General features: G+C 33.6%; 5 protein-coding genes across 19 annotated transcripts in view; 2 read left to right on the top strand and 3 right to left on the bottom strand.

Annotated features, from left to right (window-relative positions):
• Positions 1–159: 159 nt before the first annotated feature.
• Positions 160–3,639, top strand: LOC108971167 (ARF GTPase-activating protein GIT2). 3 transcript variants are annotated; one of them, XM_018937044.1, is made up of 9 exons: positions 160–313; positions 534–791; positions 859–1,559; positions 1,626–1,782; positions 1,849–1,934; positions 1,999–2,244; positions 2,509–2,714; positions 2,837–3,245; positions 3,322–3,522. In XM_018937044.1, exons 2-9 carry the CDS (start codon positions 605–607, stop codon positions 3,520–3,522), a joined length of 2,193 nt encoding a protein of 730 aa, XP_018792589.1. In that variant the 5' UTR covers positions 160–313; positions 534–604. The 3 variants fall into 3 exon arrangements, with proteins under 3 accessions (XP_018792589.1, XP_018792588.1, XP_018792590.1); XM_018937043.1 differs by having other exon boundaries at positions 160–416; XM_018937045.1 differs by lacking the exon at positions 160–313 and having other exon boundaries at positions 605–791; positions 3,322–3,639.
• A 496-nt stretch (positions 3,640–4,135) lies between these two features.
• Positions 4,136–9,624, bottom strand: LOC108971240 (mannosylglucosyl-3-phosphoglycerate phosphatase). Of its 2 annotated transcripts, none has more exons than XM_018937187.1 (8): positions 9,516–9,624; positions 6,502–6,935; positions 6,352–6,438; positions 5,719–6,282; positions 5,107–5,441; positions 4,837–5,016; positions 4,521–4,769; positions 4,136–4,453 (listed from the first exon to the last, which is right to left on the bottom strand). In XM_018937187.1, exons 1-8 carry the CDS (start codon positions 9,545–9,547, stop codon positions 4,283–4,285), a joined length of 2,052 nt encoding a protein of 683 aa, XP_018792732.1. In that variant the 5' UTR covers positions 9,548–9,624; the 3' UTR covers positions 4,136–4,282. The 2 variants fall into 2 exon arrangements, with proteins under 2 accessions (XP_018792732.1, XP_018792731.1); XM_018937186.1 differs by lacking the exon at positions 9,516–9,624 and adding an exon at positions 8,479–8,667.
• A 414-nt stretch (positions 9,625–10,038) lies between these two features.
• Positions 10,039–12,697, bottom strand: LOC108971174 (conserved oligomeric Golgi complex subunit 7). Its single transcript, XM_018937055.1, has 2 exons — positions 12,109–12,697; positions 10,039–12,053 (listed from the first exon to the last, which is right to left on the bottom strand). The coding sequence occupies exons 1-2, from the start codon at positions 12,589–12,591 to the stop codon at positions 10,272–10,274; spliced, it is 2,265 nt and encodes a 754-aa protein (XP_018792600.1). The 5' UTR covers positions 12,592–12,697; the 3' UTR covers positions 10,039–10,271.
• Positions 12,698–12,946: 249 nt separating this feature from the next.
• On the top strand, positions 12,947–15,522 carry LOC108971175. Its single transcript, XM_018937056.1, has 3 exons — positions 12,947–13,031; positions 13,102–13,244; positions 13,303–15,522. Exons 1-3 carry the CDS (start codon positions 12,954–12,956, stop codon positions 13,727–13,729), a joined length of 648 nt encoding a protein of 215 aa, XP_018792601.1. The 5' UTR covers positions 12,947–12,953; the 3' UTR covers positions 13,730–15,522.
• A 469-nt stretch (positions 15,523–15,991) lies between these two features.
• LOC108971220 (transcription factor GAGA) overlaps positions 15,992–20,219 on the bottom strand; it is a 51,864-nt gene continuing 47,636 nt past the window's right edge. For 10 of the 12 annotated variants that reach the window (XM_018937120.1, XM_018937122.1, XM_018937123.1 and 7 more), the window contains 6 exons: positions 19,839–19,977; positions 19,220–19,660; positions 18,197–18,754; positions 17,928–18,030; positions 17,675–17,855; positions 15,992–17,030 (listed from right to left, as the gene is read on the bottom strand). In XM_018937120.1, coding sequence (XP_018792665.1) covers positions 16,728–17,030; positions 17,675–17,855; positions 17,928–18,030; positions 18,197–18,754; positions 19,220–19,660; positions 19,839–19,977 — 1,725 coding nt within the window. In that variant the 3' untranslated portion in view covers positions 15,992–16,727. The remainder of the gene's footprint in view (positions 17,031–17,674; positions 17,856–17,927; positions 18,031–18,196; positions 18,755–19,219; positions 19,661–19,838; positions 19,978–20,219) is intronic. The other 2 variants (XM_018937127.1, XM_018937128.1) reach the window with 2 other exon arrangements.

The following is a 20,219-nucleotide window of genomic DNA, read 5'->3' as shown; positions in this document are numbered from 1 at the left end:
CAAAAATAAGTGTTAAGCGCTAAAATATTGTATTTCTGTTGTAAGTGCTGTATTTTGAAAGCTGTAGCATTAGTAAAAAAGTGTTAAAATGCAACCCTGGCTTTAAATAATGTGGCAACACCTATATTTCGCCAGATAAAAGGTGTGTATAACGAAAGAAAGATAATTTATTGGAAGTTATTTATATAGTTCATTCAGTTCTCAAATCAACTTTATAAATATTAAATAAATATAGTTTTCGTGCATCGAAATGTTTCACTAAACGCTGCAAGTTTATGCAGCAACTGGAGGACAGTCAAAGCGGCACTCCAAAGTAGGGAAAAATGCAATCTGCATATTTGTTTTGCCTCATATGTGATTGCGTTTATACTGGTAGCTGCATTAATTGGAATTAATAAGCGAGGTGGATTTAATTAGTGGGTGCAACCAATTATACAAACGCCCACTCATACCAATAATACGCTTTGTTGATGCTGATCTAATTTAAACTTATACACATTTTACCTTGGATGATTTAATTCGTGTTGTTTCAGTGAATATTTGTGCAATATATTGTTTCTACGTCGCGGGAGAAGGGCAGCACCCTTCGAATTAATATTCTTGAATGTGCTTCGCTAGCACTATTGTTGAAGCCCATAAAAAATTCGTCACACCGGTAGGAGGTCTGAACGCAAGCGCTTATAGTAAGAGGGAACACAGAGATATTTTTGGCAATAATACAAATTTAATGAGAATGTCACGTACTAAATCACGCTTACAAATTGAAATATGTGGCGATTGTGGAGCATCAGGTGAGTAATATATAAAAATGCCACAAAATATATAATGACTAATATATAAAATACTTAACTATCGCAGATCCTTCGTGGGCTTCAATAAATCGCGGTATTCTACTTTGCGCTGATTGCTGTTCAGTACATCGCAGTCTAGGGCGTCACATATCCATGGTAAAATCCTTACGACAAGGCACCTGGGAGCCATCAGTTTTAAATTTTGTGAATTCGTTGAATGCGCATGGGGCAAATAGCGTTTGGGAGCATCATTTACTCGATAACAATGCGTCGAAAAGTGATAAAAGTGTTCCGCGTGTACGTAAACCGAATCCAAAAGATCCCTTGCATCCAACCAAGTCTGATTTTATCAAATCAAAACACGTCAATCTGGTATTTGTTTTAAAATCAAATCTTCAAGAAGAAGGTGTCATATCTGGCATAAATTTGGAAAATGAACTTAGCAGACAATTGCATGCCAGTGTACGGACAAGCAATTTAGAGACATCTCTTCGCCTACTCGTGCAAGGCGCTAATCCAAACTTTTTCCATGACGAAAAACGTTCAACGCCACTTCATGTTGCTGCCAAATTTGGACAAGCGTCGCAAATCGAATTGCTTATTGTCAACGGCGCAGATATTAATGCCATTGATGGTAATGGACTCACACCCCTGGAAGTGGCCAAAGCTAATAATCATAATATTATAGCTGAGAGATTATTGGATGCAATGTATGAAGTAACAGATCGGATTATAATGTTTTTGGGTGGCAAAAAACCAGATCACACGGTGAACGAAGACTTCGCTTTTTATTAAAGTTTTATTTATTTATATATTATTTATATCTGTTAATAGTCAGGTAACCATTTAGTTATACCAGAAACGGCTAATACTGAAATAAGTGAACAGCTCACCATTGCACGAAACCGTTTACAAGTTGTGCCAAACAAAATGTTCGAAGAACTGGTCATGGATTTATACGACGAGGTAGACCGACGTGAAAATGAAGCAAGTACGTGAAAGTGTATCAATATAAAAAATAATATGTTTTAAAATGATTTTACTTAAATTTAATTAGTTTGGGCAACTTCCACACTCAATGCTGAGAATGTAGCTGTGCCATTCCTACCGGCGAATCCCTTCTTAAGCGCCACGCGCAATCAAGTAAATATTAAAAAAAAATAATAGTAACATAAGTACTTAAATTGATTTTCATCTAAATTTATAGGGTAGACAAAAGCTTGCACGATTTTCGCGTAAAGAATTTGCTGGCTTATTAACGGATGTGCTGTGCGATGCACGTCGTCGACAAAAAATCGCAAATTTGCGTCCACTCGACACGCCCAATTTGAATTCCTTTTATCACCCATCATTATTAAATGAAAACGAACTCGAATTGTCCGATGATGAACCCATTTACGATCCAGTGGCAAGTGATGATGATTATGCGCCGGTGCCGCCGATTGCACAGCAGGTAAATATTATGTAGGAAGAGTTTCTAAAGCTTCACTATAGTTTGTGATGAACGTAGAGCAAACAGAAAATAAATATTGTCTTATTGATTTTGCAAAATTTAAAATATAGCAATTTAGTTGATGTTTTTGATAATTTTCTTAAGTACGTAAAGTGTTGAGTTTATTTACGAACCTTTATTTTTAAAACTACATATTAGTACAATGTACTTTATTTTGAGTTTTTAAGTCACTTATTATTTTGCATTTCGTATTCGCTAATTCAGGCTATTGTGCATCAAACGCCCGACGAGCCACAGCATGAAGTGCAAACGCTATTGAGACAGATAAACGACTACAAATATGTGATTAATCAGCTGAAATCGACTGTTGAAAAGCTGTCGTCGGAAAATTCTGAACTGAAATCAAAGTTTTCCAACAATGCACCTGTTGACTGTACGATAAATGAGACTGTCGTTCACCATGATGCGCTGTGAGCTGACTTTATTTTCTTTTTTATTTAATTTCATTTCTTATTTTTTTATTTGATTTTAAATTTTTTATTTTTGTTTACACTTTTTTTCATTTTTCAATCGAACACTTGTGTCTATAAAGCCGTACCGAACCGTTAAATGGTGTTGAAAATGGAAGCGAACCGCTTTCACTACCAGAGGATGTCGTCAACGCACCCGTAACTATAGATTCCAATTCTTCTAGTTCTTCGTCGGCCAACAGTTCGAACCAATCGACCATTAAGCGTCCAGCAAGTATGTATGAACGCCGCATCGCACCCGCTTTGTTTAAACCGAACGTTGAATGTCGCACCACGACGAGTATGTATCAAATGGCTGCTGATAAGCCATTTTCGGAGGAGTTGAAACATCGCACAGATTTGGTGACACGTCGCGTGAAGGAGCTGGTGGCCATCATGCAAGATCTACCGACCAACAAAGACGAATTGGTGCCGTGTGGTGAGCGCGTACGTACTACGGGGATGGAATTGATTTCTATATTTTCTACAACGGTAATTTGCACGCACACTGATTTACAAAAATTCACCACACCATTTTGTTAAAATTGTATTTTTTGGTCTTTTGCAGTCAAATTACAACGAAACCATTAGGGAAATGCTTAAGACATTGACCCGTTATAACATTTTGATACCACATGAATGCGAAAATTTGCAGAAATCGTATGCCATGGAAGATAAAACGGCAATTGAGAAGTATAATCATGAAGTGCGTGAATGCGCCTATTATATTGTTAGCGCAATGAAAACGCTCGTCATGCAATACGAATGAAGGCATATAATTAAACATATGAATTTGCTAATTGTGTTGTTATAACGAAAATACTAATTTACAAAACACAAAAAACAAAAAATAAATAAACTTGGAATACCCCTACCCTGTTAATAATGTCTCGCATAATTTTTTTCTCCTAATTCGAATTTTTCAATTTCGAAAATTACAACAATAATTCCAAAACTCACCAAAAGTGGCAGAAAGCAATTGAACTTAATTCAAGTTCTCCGAATTTAACGCTACTAATGTTTTTTATAGCTTGTTACATATTTTCCAGAACCTGGGAGCTCGAAGACTGCAAAAAAAATTGTTTTCCAATTTTGACACTAAGTGGAGAAGTATTTTCTTTTTTGGGATTTTTTTAAGGGATGGGCGACAATACCGCGAGCATTTGAGTTTTGGCCACGTTTTTGTAGCAACAGGAATCATTTTACAAATAGTTTTGAAAAATTCCGCCGAAGTGACTGCAGGGAATTCTTAGGAAATTTTTTTTCAGGCTATATAATTTGTGGTATACCCGGAAGTGATCGGTGATCAAAACATGGATTTTATTTAAAACCAAAGGCGTCAATCTAAAATTACTTAAATATAATAAAACAATCTTAAAGCATTTAGTTTAGAAATATGCTTATATTTTCATTATTTAGACTATAGCATAGTAATTTGTCTAATACAGTAGTAGCTCAATTGTAGTCGCACTAATTTGTACTCATAGAAGAGAACTGATGTATGTATATCTTTTTAAGAATACCTTTATTTACTCCTCTTCGGTTTCGGTAATCACAGAATTCTTCATAAAAGATTCACTTTTCAACAACAAGTGTTTGTAGTGTTCTTCATCCTGAATTTGAATGATACGCTGCTGTACAATCGGAGCCAATTCGCAACTTGCCTGTTCCAAATCATCTAAAGAGGCGCGTCTTAACATCTTCAAAGAACATACATACATACATATTAGAGTATATTGGATTTGTAATATTACAAATATTTCTAACCTTGGAAGCTTTGCTGTTAGTATGATGATCTACAGATTTCGCCTGATGACCAACAGATAATTTTCTTATGGGCGATGGTCCATCTAGATGCAAATTCTCGAGCATTTGTACCATACTGTGACGCCGCGAGAGCGTAACTAAGGATTGTCGATGTTTGGTATGGTGGTCGCTTTTGTCATTGCGTATATTGATTGCTTTGAAATGATTTTGTATGGTCAGACCCAGTTCAGGGCATAGGTCTTCGTCGATCTAATAAATGAAAAGCAATTCAAATCAATTTTAGTTTCATGAAATGTGCGGCCAATATCAGGCATACCAAAATTTGTGCTTTTTTAAACATTGTAAAGCCATCACAACCGTTATGTATATAGCTTTTAATACATATTTTGTACATTTGTTGTAAATTAATCAATTCGTCGGCTACCTGTATTAACCGTGGATCAATACGTTGCCCGGGTGGTTTGGCGGGATCAAAGGCGAATGTCACGCCACTTACCTAACAATAAATATACAAAGTTTTATAATATGTAAACAAAAACCGATTTTTAAATTAATGTAAGTATGTTTTGGCGTTATTTGGACTCACTTGGGGAAATCGACCTTCCAATTTCGGATAAGCTGAGACGGCATTCTCCAAAGCTTCCCACAAACATTTACCACTAATACTTAAAAGTATGAGAGGATCACGCATCGGTATAATATTAACTAAATCACGCATTGTAAACGGTCCCGGGGGATGTATTTGATCTGAGCGAAACGTGCCTGCGTTGATGATGACCACGTCAGCGCCGGTAGCAGCGAGTACAACATCGCATACCCAATTGCCTAAATTCGTTTCCTGCGTGCGAATGATGGAAAAGCGGCCTTCCAACTCCACACTAAAGTTGCCCAGCACTTCGGTCATTTTAGCCTCAACAACCTCTGAAAATTGAAAGGAAACTAATATAGAAATATATTTATAAATATATGTGTGATTGTTTTAAAAACGGATTGAAGAATTATTACCACAAAGAGGTTTGTGAAATTTATCATCCCGTTCCCGTTAGGTGACGGTACAGTTAAAATGTAAAGCTACGAACTATTGTCAATTAAAATTCCTCAAAAACGGATAAAAATATCGATAACAACTCCAGTTCGATTCGTTGATAAAAATGTTACACAATCTGAAATACAAATATGAATATTTAGAGCTTCTTACCTGAGTATTTTTCCAGTTCCTCCTTGAGTTCTTTATCTTCGGCAAAATCTGATGTAACATTCACTGGTTCAATTTCTATCAGAAGTTTGCCATTCTCATCACGTTCCTTATCTAAAGTGATCTTCGAAAACTGTCGAAAATCAGTGCCAGACTTTACAATTTTCACACCATTAACCTCCTTAATCTCATAAACATGATCGTGACCACCAAGAATGAGATCTATACCCGAACAATTGGCCGCCAACTTAAGATCATTCGGCGTTCTCATGTGCGTCAAAGCGATTATAATATCACAACCTTCTTTACGCAACTGGGTTACTAATTTGTTACCAGCATCGACATAGTCGATATAGCTAACTTCATTTGGATCTATGGTGGGCAAGGTTTCCAGCCATTCGCGTTCGACAAGTCCCACCAGACCGATTTTTATTTCATCATGTAATATGGTATGCGTAACTTTTCCACCTCCCAGTGGTCTACCGGTTTCTTTGTCAACCACATTGGACATGAGCCAAGGAAAATCGGTATTCTTTATTAAGTTTACCAGTACGTCCAAGCCGTGATCTGGAAGTATGTTAAAATACATATATAATTTATAGTAATGAGAGAATATAAAGAGAGAAGTATACCCACCAAAATCGTGGTTTCCAAAGACAGCACAATGGGTGCCCGTTCTTCTCAATACTGGTAGCATTTGCTCGCCCTGAGTGAATGTGCTTACTAAAAAAAACGAACAAAAATTGTGACTTTTACTTGACGACTTCCAAAAGACGTTTAACTTACACATGCTAGGAGAGAAAATATCACCACTGAAAAGTATCAGTGGATTGAGATGAGCAAAAGACTTCAGTGCAGTGCAAAAACGCGCAGCGCCTCCTACGGGCTCCTTCCCGCTGTTTGCTTCTATATTATAGACATCGTTGTAATGTAAAATAGTTAAAGGTACACCGTTTAATGTGGACATTTTTAATAAAGTTTGTGACTTTTCCAGTTCTAGCGCTTTCGAATGTGAATTGCTGCGGCAGTTTAGATTTGTTAATACTGTCGAGTATAATTTATGTAGATGAAATGATATACCCCGCTGCGATGAAGATTTTAGCTTGTAATTATCGTTTGATTCCGTGCCAACAATAAATTCTTCGAATAATAAATTTGATTTTAGACGTTGATTTTCGAATGGTTTTCGTTTTCCGACTTGCCGAAATATTAATTGACGGCTAAAACGGTTAATAAAACTGCTATGAATATTTAGATACATACATATATTATATATAATAAAAAAATATATTAAAAAACGTGAAAAATGTATTGCAATTTTGATTTATTCGTGATCTCGAGTATGTGGAAATTTTGAATTTGATGATCCCATTTAATATATGATTTGACGACAAGACATATTTGTGACTTGATTATTATTATGTATGTACATCATTATCGAATTCTTCAAATTAATGAGTTATATGTACATATTAATGCTGTATTAATGTACTGCTAACATTATAGATAGTTTTAAACTTTCCAAATAATGTAAATAATATTTAAAACCTCAAAAAAAAATCTCAATCCTAAGAGACAGAATATTTCAGATTTTTTATTTAAATGCACCAATATTGTAAAGAACACTGCGGTTGTTGATTATAGTGCCACTGCTACGTTAAATTATCACAGTTTTTCAGCTCAAAAATACTAACAGAACTAAGTCAACTTACTACAAATTTTCAATGGAATTGGTAGAAACGCAAACAAAATTGAAGTTTGTTGCCCAAATCTTTTGTTTCAATGTAAATAGTATATATTAGGTCCACATACTTAAACATATGTATGTATGTATGTATTGCAAAGTGCATAAGCACACACGGTTTTTACTGTTTTGATGCACATTATGATATCGAGTCTGCTTTTACACACTGATCCAATCATTAACATTTAATAACACTGGTCTGCAATGGCTTTTTTGCCCTAGATATAAGATCAGTTTTGGTCATATTTGTGCTCACAATTCATGACAATATCAATGATTTTGTAAAATTTGCTTTTATTTACTTACATATCCTTATTTTCATCTTATATTCATATATTTATATCAGTTCAGCGTTCGTTATACCTTTACTAAACGTCTTATATAAGTTCTTCCTTTATAATTTTCTAGTTAACAATATTGTTTTAAGGATCAGAAAGAAGCTGGCACAACGGAACGATCCCATTAACCCCTCTTCCTGTTTCTCCCCATAATTATCTAAATTATCCGAAAATGTATCCATATGATTGCGAATATAGTTTAATTTGGTCGCTGTTGTAGTATCACAAAACAGCTGAGTTGACGAATAAATTTGCTAAGATATTCAGGACAACAAAAAAATTGTTTTTGTACAACCGTGTAATTTTGAAGCTGAAAGAAGCCTCGATATGAAAGTTAGTTCGATAAATTGATTGGTTGAATTTCACTTCATTCCATTGTCCACACCATATTAGGTTTGGCGGTGAGTCAATATTCTACATAAAAAAGAAAAATAACTAGCAGCGCATATTTACATATTTTTTTGGTGTGTACCAATTTTTGTTATCACAATGCAAAAATTGGTCAATTAAATATCATATTCGTCCATGTCATTCTACGTGGCAGCAGTCAAAAATTTGATTTTTTCAATTAAATATGATATTCATCCATGTCGTTCTCCACGACAGCAGTCAAGAATATTACTCGCATACATTCGAAATTTTGTTTAATCAATTATAATGTGTATTCTGAGAACTACTTTCCTCCCCACATCAAACAGCACTTTAAAGGTCATAGTGACAAATCCATTAATTTTATAAACAAGTTTCACAATTCCAAATACAGAAGCTTCGTGTACAAAATTAGAATTCCTAATGTTTTATTTACAAATGTCCCAAAAAGAATGTTAAGAAAGTAGCTAACTGTAACTAAGGTCAATGTGCTTGATTTGTATCAGCTGTCTTCTGCTGGAGACAGCCTTGCCTATGTCAACATTTTACGGCAATTGTATGTACATTATATGTAGTTACATACGTGTATGTTCATCACAGTTGTCAAACCAAAACGAATGCGCCGAAAAGTCTGTATGCGGTAAAGTTTGGCGTTTTTTTTTTTAACTTTTTTTATGTGGAAGTGCAAATTTTAAAAATGTATCTAAAAAATATTTCGTACGCAAACACTTTTTAGGTGCTCAGATAACATTCACATAGACATATTTCAAAAATCACAGGTTTATAGTTTTACGGCCCTTTATAAAAGCTTTCTACAACAAATATTTACTATTGCAAATTTTGCAACTTTAATAACAATGCACTTATAAACTTTACTATTAGGAAAAGGATTTTGTTGTAAATTCAACTTTAATTCATAATGAATAGTATGTGTAAAAATTATTGATTAAACCGTTTATTGTCACTAATGCATTCCTAGTATTTATTTGCCAATTTTTCGCATCACTTAATATTATTGTTGCTAAATCGCGCCCTTTTGTCGAGAATGAAGATCATAAGTGGTAATTCTTATTCAATATTACTGCGACCAAAATTCTTCAAATTTTCCACAAAAGATCTACGAGGTATGCATATATAAGAATCGAGTATATGCATTTTTCGCTACATATATCCACATATGTACATTAATCCATCGCGCTCAAATTTAGCATTGTTCTATATTAAGCTACCAAAGGAAGGTCAATATCACTTTTTCACTGTCTTTTAGTTTTCCTAACGCGAGGCGCACTCTAGAAATTTTAATACCTATCTTATGTTAATGTACTTTATTTCCACTGAAAACTGTGTACTTAGGTGTGCAGAGGAGAAATCTATTTCCCATTGTACTTGTTGTTAAATTGTGCTTATGAAAAGTAACCTTAACTGACTTCCATTGTAATCTCACACTTGTTCAGTGTTTTGCATTTGCGCTTTTGACAAGTAAACAAGTGCTGCCATGATTGACAAGTAATGCTTACCCTACACTATGTTGCTGAACATCTGAGATATCTACTGATGCCTTTTTTCGGAAAGCTCCAAAGAAAATGTGCAGTGTCGGCTGTATTTTGTTTACAACGCCATTAAGGTTAATAAACACTTATTAAATAATTAATATGCAATAAAACAAACTACTCGAATGTAAACCTTAATAAGAGAAACCAAAAATAAATTAATCTAAGCAAAACAATTAATTTGTGCGTTATTTTTTTAATTATATCGTATACATACATATATTTACTCTAGTTCTTATTATAAAATTATAGGAATTAAATATGACAATTTAACACCATTACTTTAATACTATTTAACAGCTGGATAACATTTTTACATTTTAAAAAGCATCTAGCTGTGTCTCATTTATTACTGTCTATTTAGTTTATATTCATTTTATTACATAAACATAAAAAAACATACTGAAAATAAACATATTTTATAGTCAAATTTAACCGTAATTAAATCAAAGTTGTTTAAGTTAATTGGATATATAATATAATTAAAATACATATATGTATATATCCATATAATCTTCTACACATTATTCACTTTTTGAATACTACACAGAATGGCTATTGTGTTGAAACAATATTGCGCATTTGTCTTATAGCCGTTACTAAACGCGGTTCACAGCCACCGCTTAAAGCCAAGTAATTCTCTGGATCAGCTTTAAGTAGTGTCAAAATTTGCGACAAACCAACACTAATCGACAAACCTAGTTCTTCTACGACATTCGACAAATACTCAATATCTACGGCAAATTGTTTAGAAGAAGTGGGCGGCAGTGACTTAACTTGCAATATTTGAGACTGATAGAGTTGACAACATTGCTCCACTACTAAAGACAACAATATGTCCGCACATGGAACAGGCTGGGTATATTTAACATTACAAATCTCAAGAGCTTGTTTAAGTAACGGAGATGGTGTAAATAATAGCGGTTCCAAATGTTGTGGCAGTGTTAGTAAATATTGCCCTATTTGAGTAATACATTCTTGTGGTACGAAACTAAATTCCGGCATATTAGCTGGCAATAATGAATCAGAATTTAGGTTTAGAGATGGTTGTATATTTACAAGATGCTCCTCCACGGGTTTTAACAACACATTTAAAGCGATTTCATGCGTTTCCTCACAATGTATTTTCACTTGGTCACATATTGAAGCGAAAAATCTTGAAGATGATGAATACGCGCCACTAGCTTCTACTAATTTTTGTTGATATCTTTCTATGGTATTTAATAAATATGTTTGTTCTTGATTATCCAGTATGTCACTTATATTGTAGTTTTTATCCATTTTTGCGGAAACAATATATTCCTTTAGTTTAATCAAACGGGTTTGTATATGTTTCTCAAATTTGTTCAGTTTAATTTGAAAATCTGCCAAACACTGTAGAAGTGACATTGCACACTGCAGTGCCAACCAATTTTCTGTAGCATGCCCAATACTTAAGGCGATTTGACGTCGAGTTTTTGAGAAATTATCCAAAATTTTCTTTAAAATTCCACTCATAATTTCAATAAGTTTACACAATCCCAAATCGTCTGTTATATTTTTACAGCGTTCACATGATTCATTCAGCCAATCGAAAATTTTTTGGTTGCAATTCTCCAAATGACGCACAGAATCTCCTGCAGATGCATGGCTTACTAATATTTTATCGATTTGTGCTGAAAAATGTGTTTCCTCTATACGTGGATATTGATCTATAAATTTGTGGAAGTACCCGTATACGGCTTGCACCATTTGATATTGCATTTCTTTAGACAATTCGATTTTCGATTGCTCTAGGAATGCTGTTAAATGCGACAGAAACTTGTGATTCGCCTGTGCACAGTCTTCCAAAAGTTCGAGTCTCTCGTTACACGCTTTAAGCAATTGAAATACATGATTCTCACGTGTTGGTTGTAATGTTGGTAATAGTTCTATTACTACTATAATTGGTTGAAAATTTCCATGATCATAATCGAACACATCCGCACACCATTTTACTTGCTGCTGACATTGCTCCACCAAACTCGTATAGAAGATTGAAAGAAACTGGTGCTGCATCGTATTTTCCGTCGCTTGCACGTCCAATATTTGTTTCCATTTCTGTTGTAAGGAATTTTTTTGAACGGCTCGATAGTATTGTTCCAGTTGTGAGATACGTCCGATGCCAGTGAAAATATTTACGTATTGCTTCGTCTGTTCTAAGTCACCTTCAGCAAAACATTGAACTACATTTGGTGAAGCCAAAGCTTCTAAACGATTTTTAAAGTCTTCCACTTGAGTGAGTCGCTCAGCATGTCCAGGTAATTGCTCTTGTACATGTAAGGATTTTTGCAAGCTTAGCAATTTTTCAAAAGCACCCTATATAAAAAAAAAATTTTTTACGTATGCATATAATAGTTATTTAACTACGTACCTTCATGTTATTATGTTCAAAGCAATCCTCCAATTCACTTATTAAATTTCCCCAACCGTCGGATTCTTGCAGTGATTCTTTGGCTTTTTGTAGTTTACTTTGGATGGTATTTAAACGTTCCAATGTAGCCATGCAATCACCAGTTTCCTCTTGCACATCCGTCATTTCCTTTCGCATTGCTTGCATACGTTTTTTTAATTCCTCCACCTCAGCTTGTAGTAAAAGAGATTCCTTAATAACACGCGGCATACCAGATACTAATTTTTGACCGGTTTCTTCAACAGCACAGTGTACTTGCTGTATATACAAATGTAATTTGGAAACGTATTTGTCAATAAAACTCATCGCCAATACGTCGGTATCATCCGCCGAAGTACTTTTATCCCTACATCCGTCTCCATGTTCCGCTGCATATTTATTGTAGTTTCCATTTATCCAATCAATTGCGTTAAATGTGTCATCCGACAACGCGGCAATATCCATCTTTATTATAATATTATTTGTTTAGAAACTTTATGCGCTTACTAAATTTTTTTCGTCTACTCAATGACAGTTAAATAATTTCATTCCAGTAAATACGCACAGATGGTGTACGTTGCAACTTGGCAATGTAGGGATGATTGAAAAGCTATCGATATTTATCGAATGTGAACCTTGAAATTCTTTTGTATTTTTATTTCGTCACTAACCGCTGAATTATAGTTTTTCAAAGTGCTGGCAACCATTTTTTTAGTTTGTTTACATTTAAATATTTTAACTTGTTATATATTTTAATAGGGAGAGATACATGTATTAATAAAAAAACATATTTAGCGGTCAAAAAGAATTTATATTTTTATTCAAATATGAATTTTTGTTCAGAAAATATAAAGAATTGTTTATTTATGCCAAAAAATCAAGATTATGATGATGCACTGTACGGTGTAAGTGTATAGTGTATATATTATAAAATATACATATCCTATGTAATATTAAAAAAAAAAATATTTCCAGTCCTTACTAAAGCTGGTTCCTTTTGGCAAAATAGTCCTAGTAATTACACGGGCGGCGTCATCGCCTGAACTATTACCATTAATGGAACAGACAGGAATGCAGGTGTACAACAATAAGCAAAGCTTGCGGCGGTTCTTTTTTATGTAAATATATATGAGAATTACCCTCAAATTAAAATACTAATGTTATTATTGATTTCAGATGTAGTGATAATATTGTTGGAGTTATTAAAATATTGTTTGATATACACAGGTGGACGGTTAAACCTCATATAATTGTATTGGATCTAAATACATTTAGTTTAATGGAAAATGAAAATACACATATTCTGAATGATATGTGTAAAGATTTGTCAAGTGGGACACAATTAAAACGTGTAGTACAATGTATTGCTACATTATTTAATAGGATGAACGTATTAAACAACATGCACTCGGACGCTGTAGAAGACCAGACCAATTCCTCGAAATTATTTAGCATTGTATTGTTACCAAAATATAGCAGACTATTAACTGATAACGATATTCAGCTTATCATAGAAATGTTCTATTCTGACAATGCATACGAAGATTTTTCAGACATTTTTGAGTTAATGTATTCAACGGTTTCTCCTGATAAAGTTATATAGTAGAAATATAACAACTAATATAGTTGACTAGAAGAATATTATGGCTTAAACTCAGTTTAAGGAACCTAAAAATATTATTCCAATAGTAATATAACAGCGAACTAAGTTTACCTATTAAATCTGCTGTAATGTCTTAAGCGGTCAGATTAATCAGCTTCAATACGGAAAATTGTGCAAAACTTTCTTTGAGTCACCGTGGTTTTGAAACCGGGTGACAATGGTACTTGTCGACTTTCGAACAGTCCAAAGATAAACATTGTTTTCAGAGTCATCGTTGCCGTCTCCTGAAACAGACGGTTCTGAATATTGACCCAGTAGCTGGCAATTTGTATGAAAGTATCATTGTAATTACTTTTATTTACTTATATACAAGTTTAATAAGGCCTGAAGGAGATAAATACTTTACCTTTTTATTCCCAGTTCGGATTAAGATAGACCTAACCTCTTAAGCCCATTATTAAACGCAATATCCTATAACCCATGTTACAAAGCGAATAATGAAGACATTAAGATGTGATTTTTACATCCATATTTATTTGCCATAATATATTTATGTACACAGTTTTGGTAATTATCATTTCATAGCATTTTCGGAAACTGAAATCCGAACCGTTCTAAAAATGAAAAATTACAAACTCACTTTTTCCTTGATTAAAGAAAGAACAAAATCAACCATATTTCTGAATTGACGCTTCACTAATCAGTGTTTACGATTAAGCCGCTAATTATTGGTAATAGTCCACCAATCGAGCTGATATTTTGTATTCTTGTCACAACAACCACATAGACTACCTCATGTATGAATATGTGCATATAGATGATTCGCGATATATTTTCATGCAGTTAACACAACCCTATGTTGATCTTTTTCGTTTTTAGATAATTTTGTATAGCTTTTCGTTGCGAAATATAAGCGGGCATTTAAAAACAGCACTTTCTAAAATTTCGACTTGCTTTGCAAGCGCTCACCGACTGCATACAACTCTGAACGTTAAATAAATTATGTGTTAACTTAATGCTATTCTAAAGCATTAACGTATGTATGTATGTGAATTAAATTGAGCTTGTAGCAATGCGAATGCAATTGAATGAAGTGGTTAACCAATTAAAGATAAAAATTATACTGCCAATCAGTACGCCAATTTACCATTACAAGGAAATTAGATTATAAAGAAAATTACCCCGTAACAAGAACACAAAGAAACGTAAACTGTGCTGATGCGTTAAAATATAACATTGTTAGGTCCTGTTTTCGAAGTTGCCGGGTAAATGTGTACACTACACTTGCTATGTTGAAAGGTTCGCATTTTATTATTATTTTCTTTATATAGCATACTATTTAAATATGAATGCTTTAGTAATAGTAATAATAACTACATTTAATTTTTGTTTTATTTTATGATCTTAGTCTGTTTAACATTAGATTATCATCGTGGAGTTTTCTATCCACAAGGATGTATTCTTAATATTCAATATTTCAAACCAGCAGCAACAAATTTCTGTTTGATGATGTTTCTCTATTTTTATTTTTAATGTTTAAATTTATAATGATTTATTATATATCATGATGTGTCGTGATTATTTAATATTTTCTGTATACTTTGTATTTGCATTTAACTATGTATGTATGTATGTATATATATTATATATATATATATATATAAATTAAAATTTTTGACATTTCATCCTTGCATTAGCAATTCATTAAAAGTATCCTTTATTTTTCCGGTGTGTATGTGTGTGTGTTTTGTTTTTATTTATGTGATATAGATTTTGAAAATAAAAATATCCAATTTCTGTTCAATGAATGCTTAATTTTTGTTGTTGTTTGTTTGTTTGGAACAAAAAAAAAAACTTATCTATTAGTTACAAGAAAATTATTAACATTATTTTAGGCATCTACATACATATGTAAGTATATCGCATACATAATATTATTCAACGAAAAGCCAAAAGATCAACTCAAACCAATCGAATAGTTCTATTTCAATTATATATATTTTTTAATTCACTTCGGTAAATGTGATACATTTAAACCTACTTCTTTCTATTTATTACTAGTTTTGATTGACAAAACCGTAAATTTTATATTAAGATAAAAACTATTTTTAGCACTAAATCTAGTGGTGAAAGAACTTATTTATAATTTTGTCACGACTCCAAAAAAATTTAACTTTGACTCTTCTCCGTACGTTAATTGTCCGAAAAGATGCATCAACTACTATATATGTATATTTTTTTTATTCAATATTGTTTTGCTACTATTCAATTATCAAAAATACAATTCATTTTTCAAATCCATTTTCTTCTATTTATGCAAAAGGATAATCCATTTGATTTTTATAGGGATATATTCAACATCAGTTAATAAAACTTTATTTCGTTTTTGTGGTCAAACCCGTGGACAATCACTTGGCATTCGTGAATACTATTATACTCCCTCAATTCACTGTACACCCCCAATTTTTTTTTTTTTTTTGATATTTTTTTGTGTATTTCTAAAATTTTTCCCTTAAAGGAGTGGTAGACAGCACTCCTTCGGTCTTCTGTTTAGTTATAGGAAAGTATTTGTTATGTTCAACACTTTCACTATTAGTTACTAATTCAAATTTATTTATCAGTATTATGTAATATGCATCATTCGTCATTCTCCAAAAAAGCCCCACAGATTTTCGACATATATTTTAATTCGGTTTAAAACGAAGTTTTTGTCAAACAAATTCAATGCTTAAATGCCCGCAAATAATTTTAATTGAAATTTTTGACGTTCTCCCTTTGCTCTCTTCGCATTTAAAATTCTTTTAGTAACTTGTTTATTTCTTCGTATTTCTTGGTGTTGTTGTTGTTTCACTTTCTTATTGCAAACCTTCATACGCAAAAACACATCACTGGTGTGTCGCCATTCTCAACGTTTACCTTTCGAGTTTTTCTTCCTCTTATTGTTGCTGCTGTTAGTTGTTGTTGAGTTGCTGTTGCTAGCTGCTTGTTGCAGTGATTCTCAACTTCTTTCCGGCGTGCTGTGATGATGATAGATCTGTTGAATTTGTTGTTGTTGCTGCTGTGCAACACCTGCACTGCTATGTGCCACCTGGCTGCTGGATGTTACAACATCTTGCTGCTGCTGGATATGTTGCTGTTGTTGAGCATGTACTTGTTGCTGCTGATGATGAGTCTGTGGTTGCTGAATGTGTACAACATGTTGGGTTATATGTTGAGGTGTCTGTGATTGAGTTTGACCGCCATGCTGAGGTTGTTGATGTGGCGACGGACTATACTGGAACTGTTGCTGAAACATATGTAACTTTATAATTTAGTTATTAACGCATTCGTTAAGAAAATAATGTAATGTGAATGATGTCGTTGTGTAATCGCACTTTGCTAAAATATCGTTCTAAAAAAGATTGCTTGCTGATATTGCATCCTTTTAGGCGTTGTATCACAGTTAACTCTTGCTCTTCAAAAATCTGCCTAAATTTCACTCAAAAGAACCTAACCTATTTGCAATCGACTTTCATTGTAACTAAGCTAAATTATGATTTTATAGCATATCGAGGCAAAACCCCACAAAATGGAAACGTTTTTATGATGTTACGATATAAATCTAAATGGCTAACAAAAAAATTTATGTTTTTCAACTATTATGTAATGCCCAAAACTTGGAAATAAAAAATATGAAATATGCTTGTAACAAACACCGAAAAGTTTCTAAATATCCAACGTTAATATCTATGTACATAGAACAGCTGTTACCATCTGTCATCTAAAGAATATGATGCGTTTAGCTTCTTCAAGTATTGGGTAATTAAAAAAATATATATTTTTTAATACCAAAAACATCAAACATCAAACAACAACAACAAACAAAAACAAAAAGGCGCCTTTTAAATTCACGACAAAAGAAGAGTGATTACCAATACATGTTTTCTGCATGAAATTCTGACTCACCGAGTTTTCTTGACTATGTTCGATAATTTCGATGCTTCCCGAAGTGTTTCCTGATGCATTATTAATGGAGGTGCTACTTGTATTAGTAACGTCATACTTTCCACGCTTAAAGCGACCATACAAAGAGCTGTAGGGAAGGTTATAGTGAATTGCGGCCTGATTAATAGACATCTGACCAATGCTGAAACGAGAAAAATTAAAACATTTCATAAAAAGTGTAAACAATTATTGTCAAAAGTAGATTTTAACATACCGAACTGAATTCAAAGCTTCATTCATTGCGTCTTCCGACCATGGTGTTGGATTCGAGCGTGATAACTCAATGCCTTCGCGCTTACAACGACCGTATAGGGTGCCTTTGGAAGAAGCAGTATATATATTTAATAATGTTAAGTTAATTCTAAAGAATTAGAACTGAATATGGATCTCGCACACTTTTTGTGCTTTATCACCTTTATTTTTCATTAAAACTCTTTATTATTATTAGTTCAAAAATAGGAATTTTATTTTCTTCTAACTTACCCGTAGGTATGCCAAATTCGGCGCTGGCCTTTTGTACGGACGTATGACCAGCGCGTATTGCTTCTAATGCACGCTCTAAATCTTCCGGTGTCCACGTTGTGGGTGCCGCATTAAAGGGTGCCGCCAAGCGTATGCCTTCACGTCGAGCAATTTTATATAATGTCGAGGATGGTATACCAAAGGCTTTGGACGCTTTATTTGCTGATATTTGCCCAGAACGTAGGGCTTCTAAAGCATTATTCAATGAATCTTCATTCCATGATTTCGTACCCCCCTCCTTCTTTGGCGTTTCGATGCCCATACGATGGGCACGTTGCCATAAAGTGGTTGATGGTATACCATATGTAACTGATGCTTTTGTTAGACTCATATTTTGATTCTTCAATGCATCTAAAGCTGAATTCATATCATCTTGAGTCCAAGTTTTCGGACCATTAAACTGGCCTTTACCATCCACGTGCTGTTGGTCCAAATTAGTATAATGTGGCTCAGTTTGATCGTTTGGTGAGCCATTTGCTATCATCATTGAATCCTCACTTGTATCAGAATTGTACATATCTGCAAGGAGTTGAAATTTAATATTAATATTGGATTAGTACTGATCTGGTTTTAACAGATCAGACGTAAAGTATATTGAGATAACTTCTCAAATCGCGATAAAAGTATTTAGTGTTTGTTTTAAATTACTTATAATCGTAAATGATCGAGAAATTAAAATCGGAAATTCCAATTGTAGATAGAGGTCGCTGTCGTCGTGTGTAAATATATGTATAAGATATTACCCGACATAACACTGTCGTTGCTCTCCGCAAAATTATTTGTGGAATGTTTTCTACCGTTGCAACAACAACAATCAAGATGTGATTTTTAATTTCTGATATATCGATTTAAGACCAAAAAATCGTTTTTTAACTATTATTATTAACCCAACAACCATGTGTAGATGACTTAAATTCATGCGATTATCATGATATAAAATTCAATAACCCTGCTAAAGCTGAACTACATTAAACGATCACTCACCCATATGTCCAGTGGTCATCATATTAACAATTTCCGGTGTTATGATCATTCCGGGTTCATGTTTTATTTGGCTTGGATCGATTTCCATTACTGTTGCTCCGCTTAGGTCCTGATGTGATTGTGCTTGTTGTTGGACGTGTGTTGAATGTGAGTGTGCTGTTTGTTGTTGATGTACTTGATGCTGTTGGTGTTGCTGTTGCTGTGCTTGATTTTGTGAGAGTTGTTGAGCATGCAATTGATGTTGTTGCTGTTGATGATGTTGCTGTTGCTGTACTTGTTGTTGTTGTTTCGCATCAATCACCTCACTCTTAATATGCTGTACTAAATTCGAATTGCTTTCATCACCAGTCTGATGGTGAATAGCATGCATCGGAGATTGATCAAGCCGTTGAATCATGTGTTGGGCTAAATGATTGTCGATGTCCAGTGCTTCGGTGGGGTCTGAAATGGCATTCGTTAAATGTTGTTATTAATTTTATTGATTATTATAAAGTCCAGAAGTTTTTCATTATCGGTAGAGTCGAAAAACAAGTTTACAATGTATTTAATAGGACCAAGAAGTTTTATTGCCCTTAAAAATACATATGTATGATAACAGGATAGAGTACCGAAAACTCACTTGATAAATCTCGAGTGTCGGTATTTGGATTGCATGATAAATCGACATGCTCCGTTACTGTTACCGGTGTGGCTGAGGGTGCTGGAGGTTCTGGTGCAAAATCTAAAAAGCCCATTGGCACTCCAAGAATTCCGCCATTCTAAAAATAAAATAAAAAGTTATTTTTTATGATTGTTTAAATAAGTGGAGAATGAGATAAAACACTTTTTGATTTATTTCTGATTTTGTTGAAAAGCTTTTATTAAAGTGTTTACCTTAAAGTTACAAGTATTCTCTAAAGATTTAATAAAAATATTTGATTCAGTGGGGAATTGTTTAAAGCTAGGGATAGGTGAAAATATTTTCTAACCACACTACACATAGTTGGAGTAGTTAAAGTCT

The sequence above is a fragment of the Bactrocera latifrons genome, unplaced genomic scaffold (genome assembly GCF_001853355.1).
Source record: "Bactrocera latifrons isolate USDA-ARS-PBARC rearing strain unplaced genomic scaffold, ASM185335v1 scaffold_33, whole genome shotgun sequence".
NCBI lineage: Eukaryota > Metazoa > Arthropoda > Insecta > Diptera > Tephritidae > Bactrocera > Bactrocera latifrons.
The sequence above is the reverse complement of the archived record's forward strand: the minus strand, read 5'-3'. Positions and strand labels throughout refer to the sequence as shown.

Bases quoted from the DNA above. Each gene is read 5' to 3' on its own strand.
- LOC108971167 (XM_018937045.1), top strand. From the start codon at position 605: ATGTGCTTCGCTAGCACTATTGTTGAAGCCCATAAAAAATTCGTCACA. The intron at 792-858 runs GTGAGTAATATA...TAACTATCGCAG, and splicing joins TGGCGATTGTGGAGCATCAG to ATCCTTCGTGGGCTTCAATA. The intron at 2,715-2,836 runs GTGAGCTGACTT...GTGTCTATAAAG, and splicing joins GTCGTTCACCATGATGCGCT to CCGTACCGAACCGTTAAATG.
- LOC108971240 (XM_018937187.1), bottom strand. From the start codon at position 9,547: ATGGGAAATAGATTTCTCCTCTGCACACCTAA. The intron at 5,442-5,718 runs GTAAGAAGCTCT...TTCAATTTTCAG, and splicing joins GGAACTGGAAAAATACTCAG to AGGTTGTTGAGGCTAAAATG. The intron at 5,017-5,106 runs GTGAGTCCAAAT...ATTTATTGTTAG, and splicing joins TGGAAGGTCGATTTCCCCAA to GTAAGTGGCGTGACATTCGC.
- LOC108971174 (XM_018937055.1), bottom strand. From the start codon at position 12,591: ATGGATATTGCCGCGTTGTCGGATGACACATTTAACGCAATTGATTGG. The intron at 12,054-12,108 runs GTACGTAGTTAA...TTTTTTATATAG, and splicing joins TTGAACATAATAACATGAAG to GGTGCTTTTGAAAAATTGCT.
- LOC108971175 (XM_018937056.1), top strand. From the start codon at position 12,954: ATGAATTTTTGTTCAGAAAATATAAAGAATTGTTTATTTATGCCAAAA. The intron at 13,032-13,101 runs GTAAGTGTATAG...AAATATTTCCAG, and splicing joins ATGATGATGCACTGTACGGT to TCCTTACTAAAGCTGGTTCC. The intron at 13,245-13,302 runs GTAAATATATAT...TATTGATTTCAG, and splicing joins TTGCGGCGGTTCTTTTTTAT to ATGTAGTGATAATATTGTTG.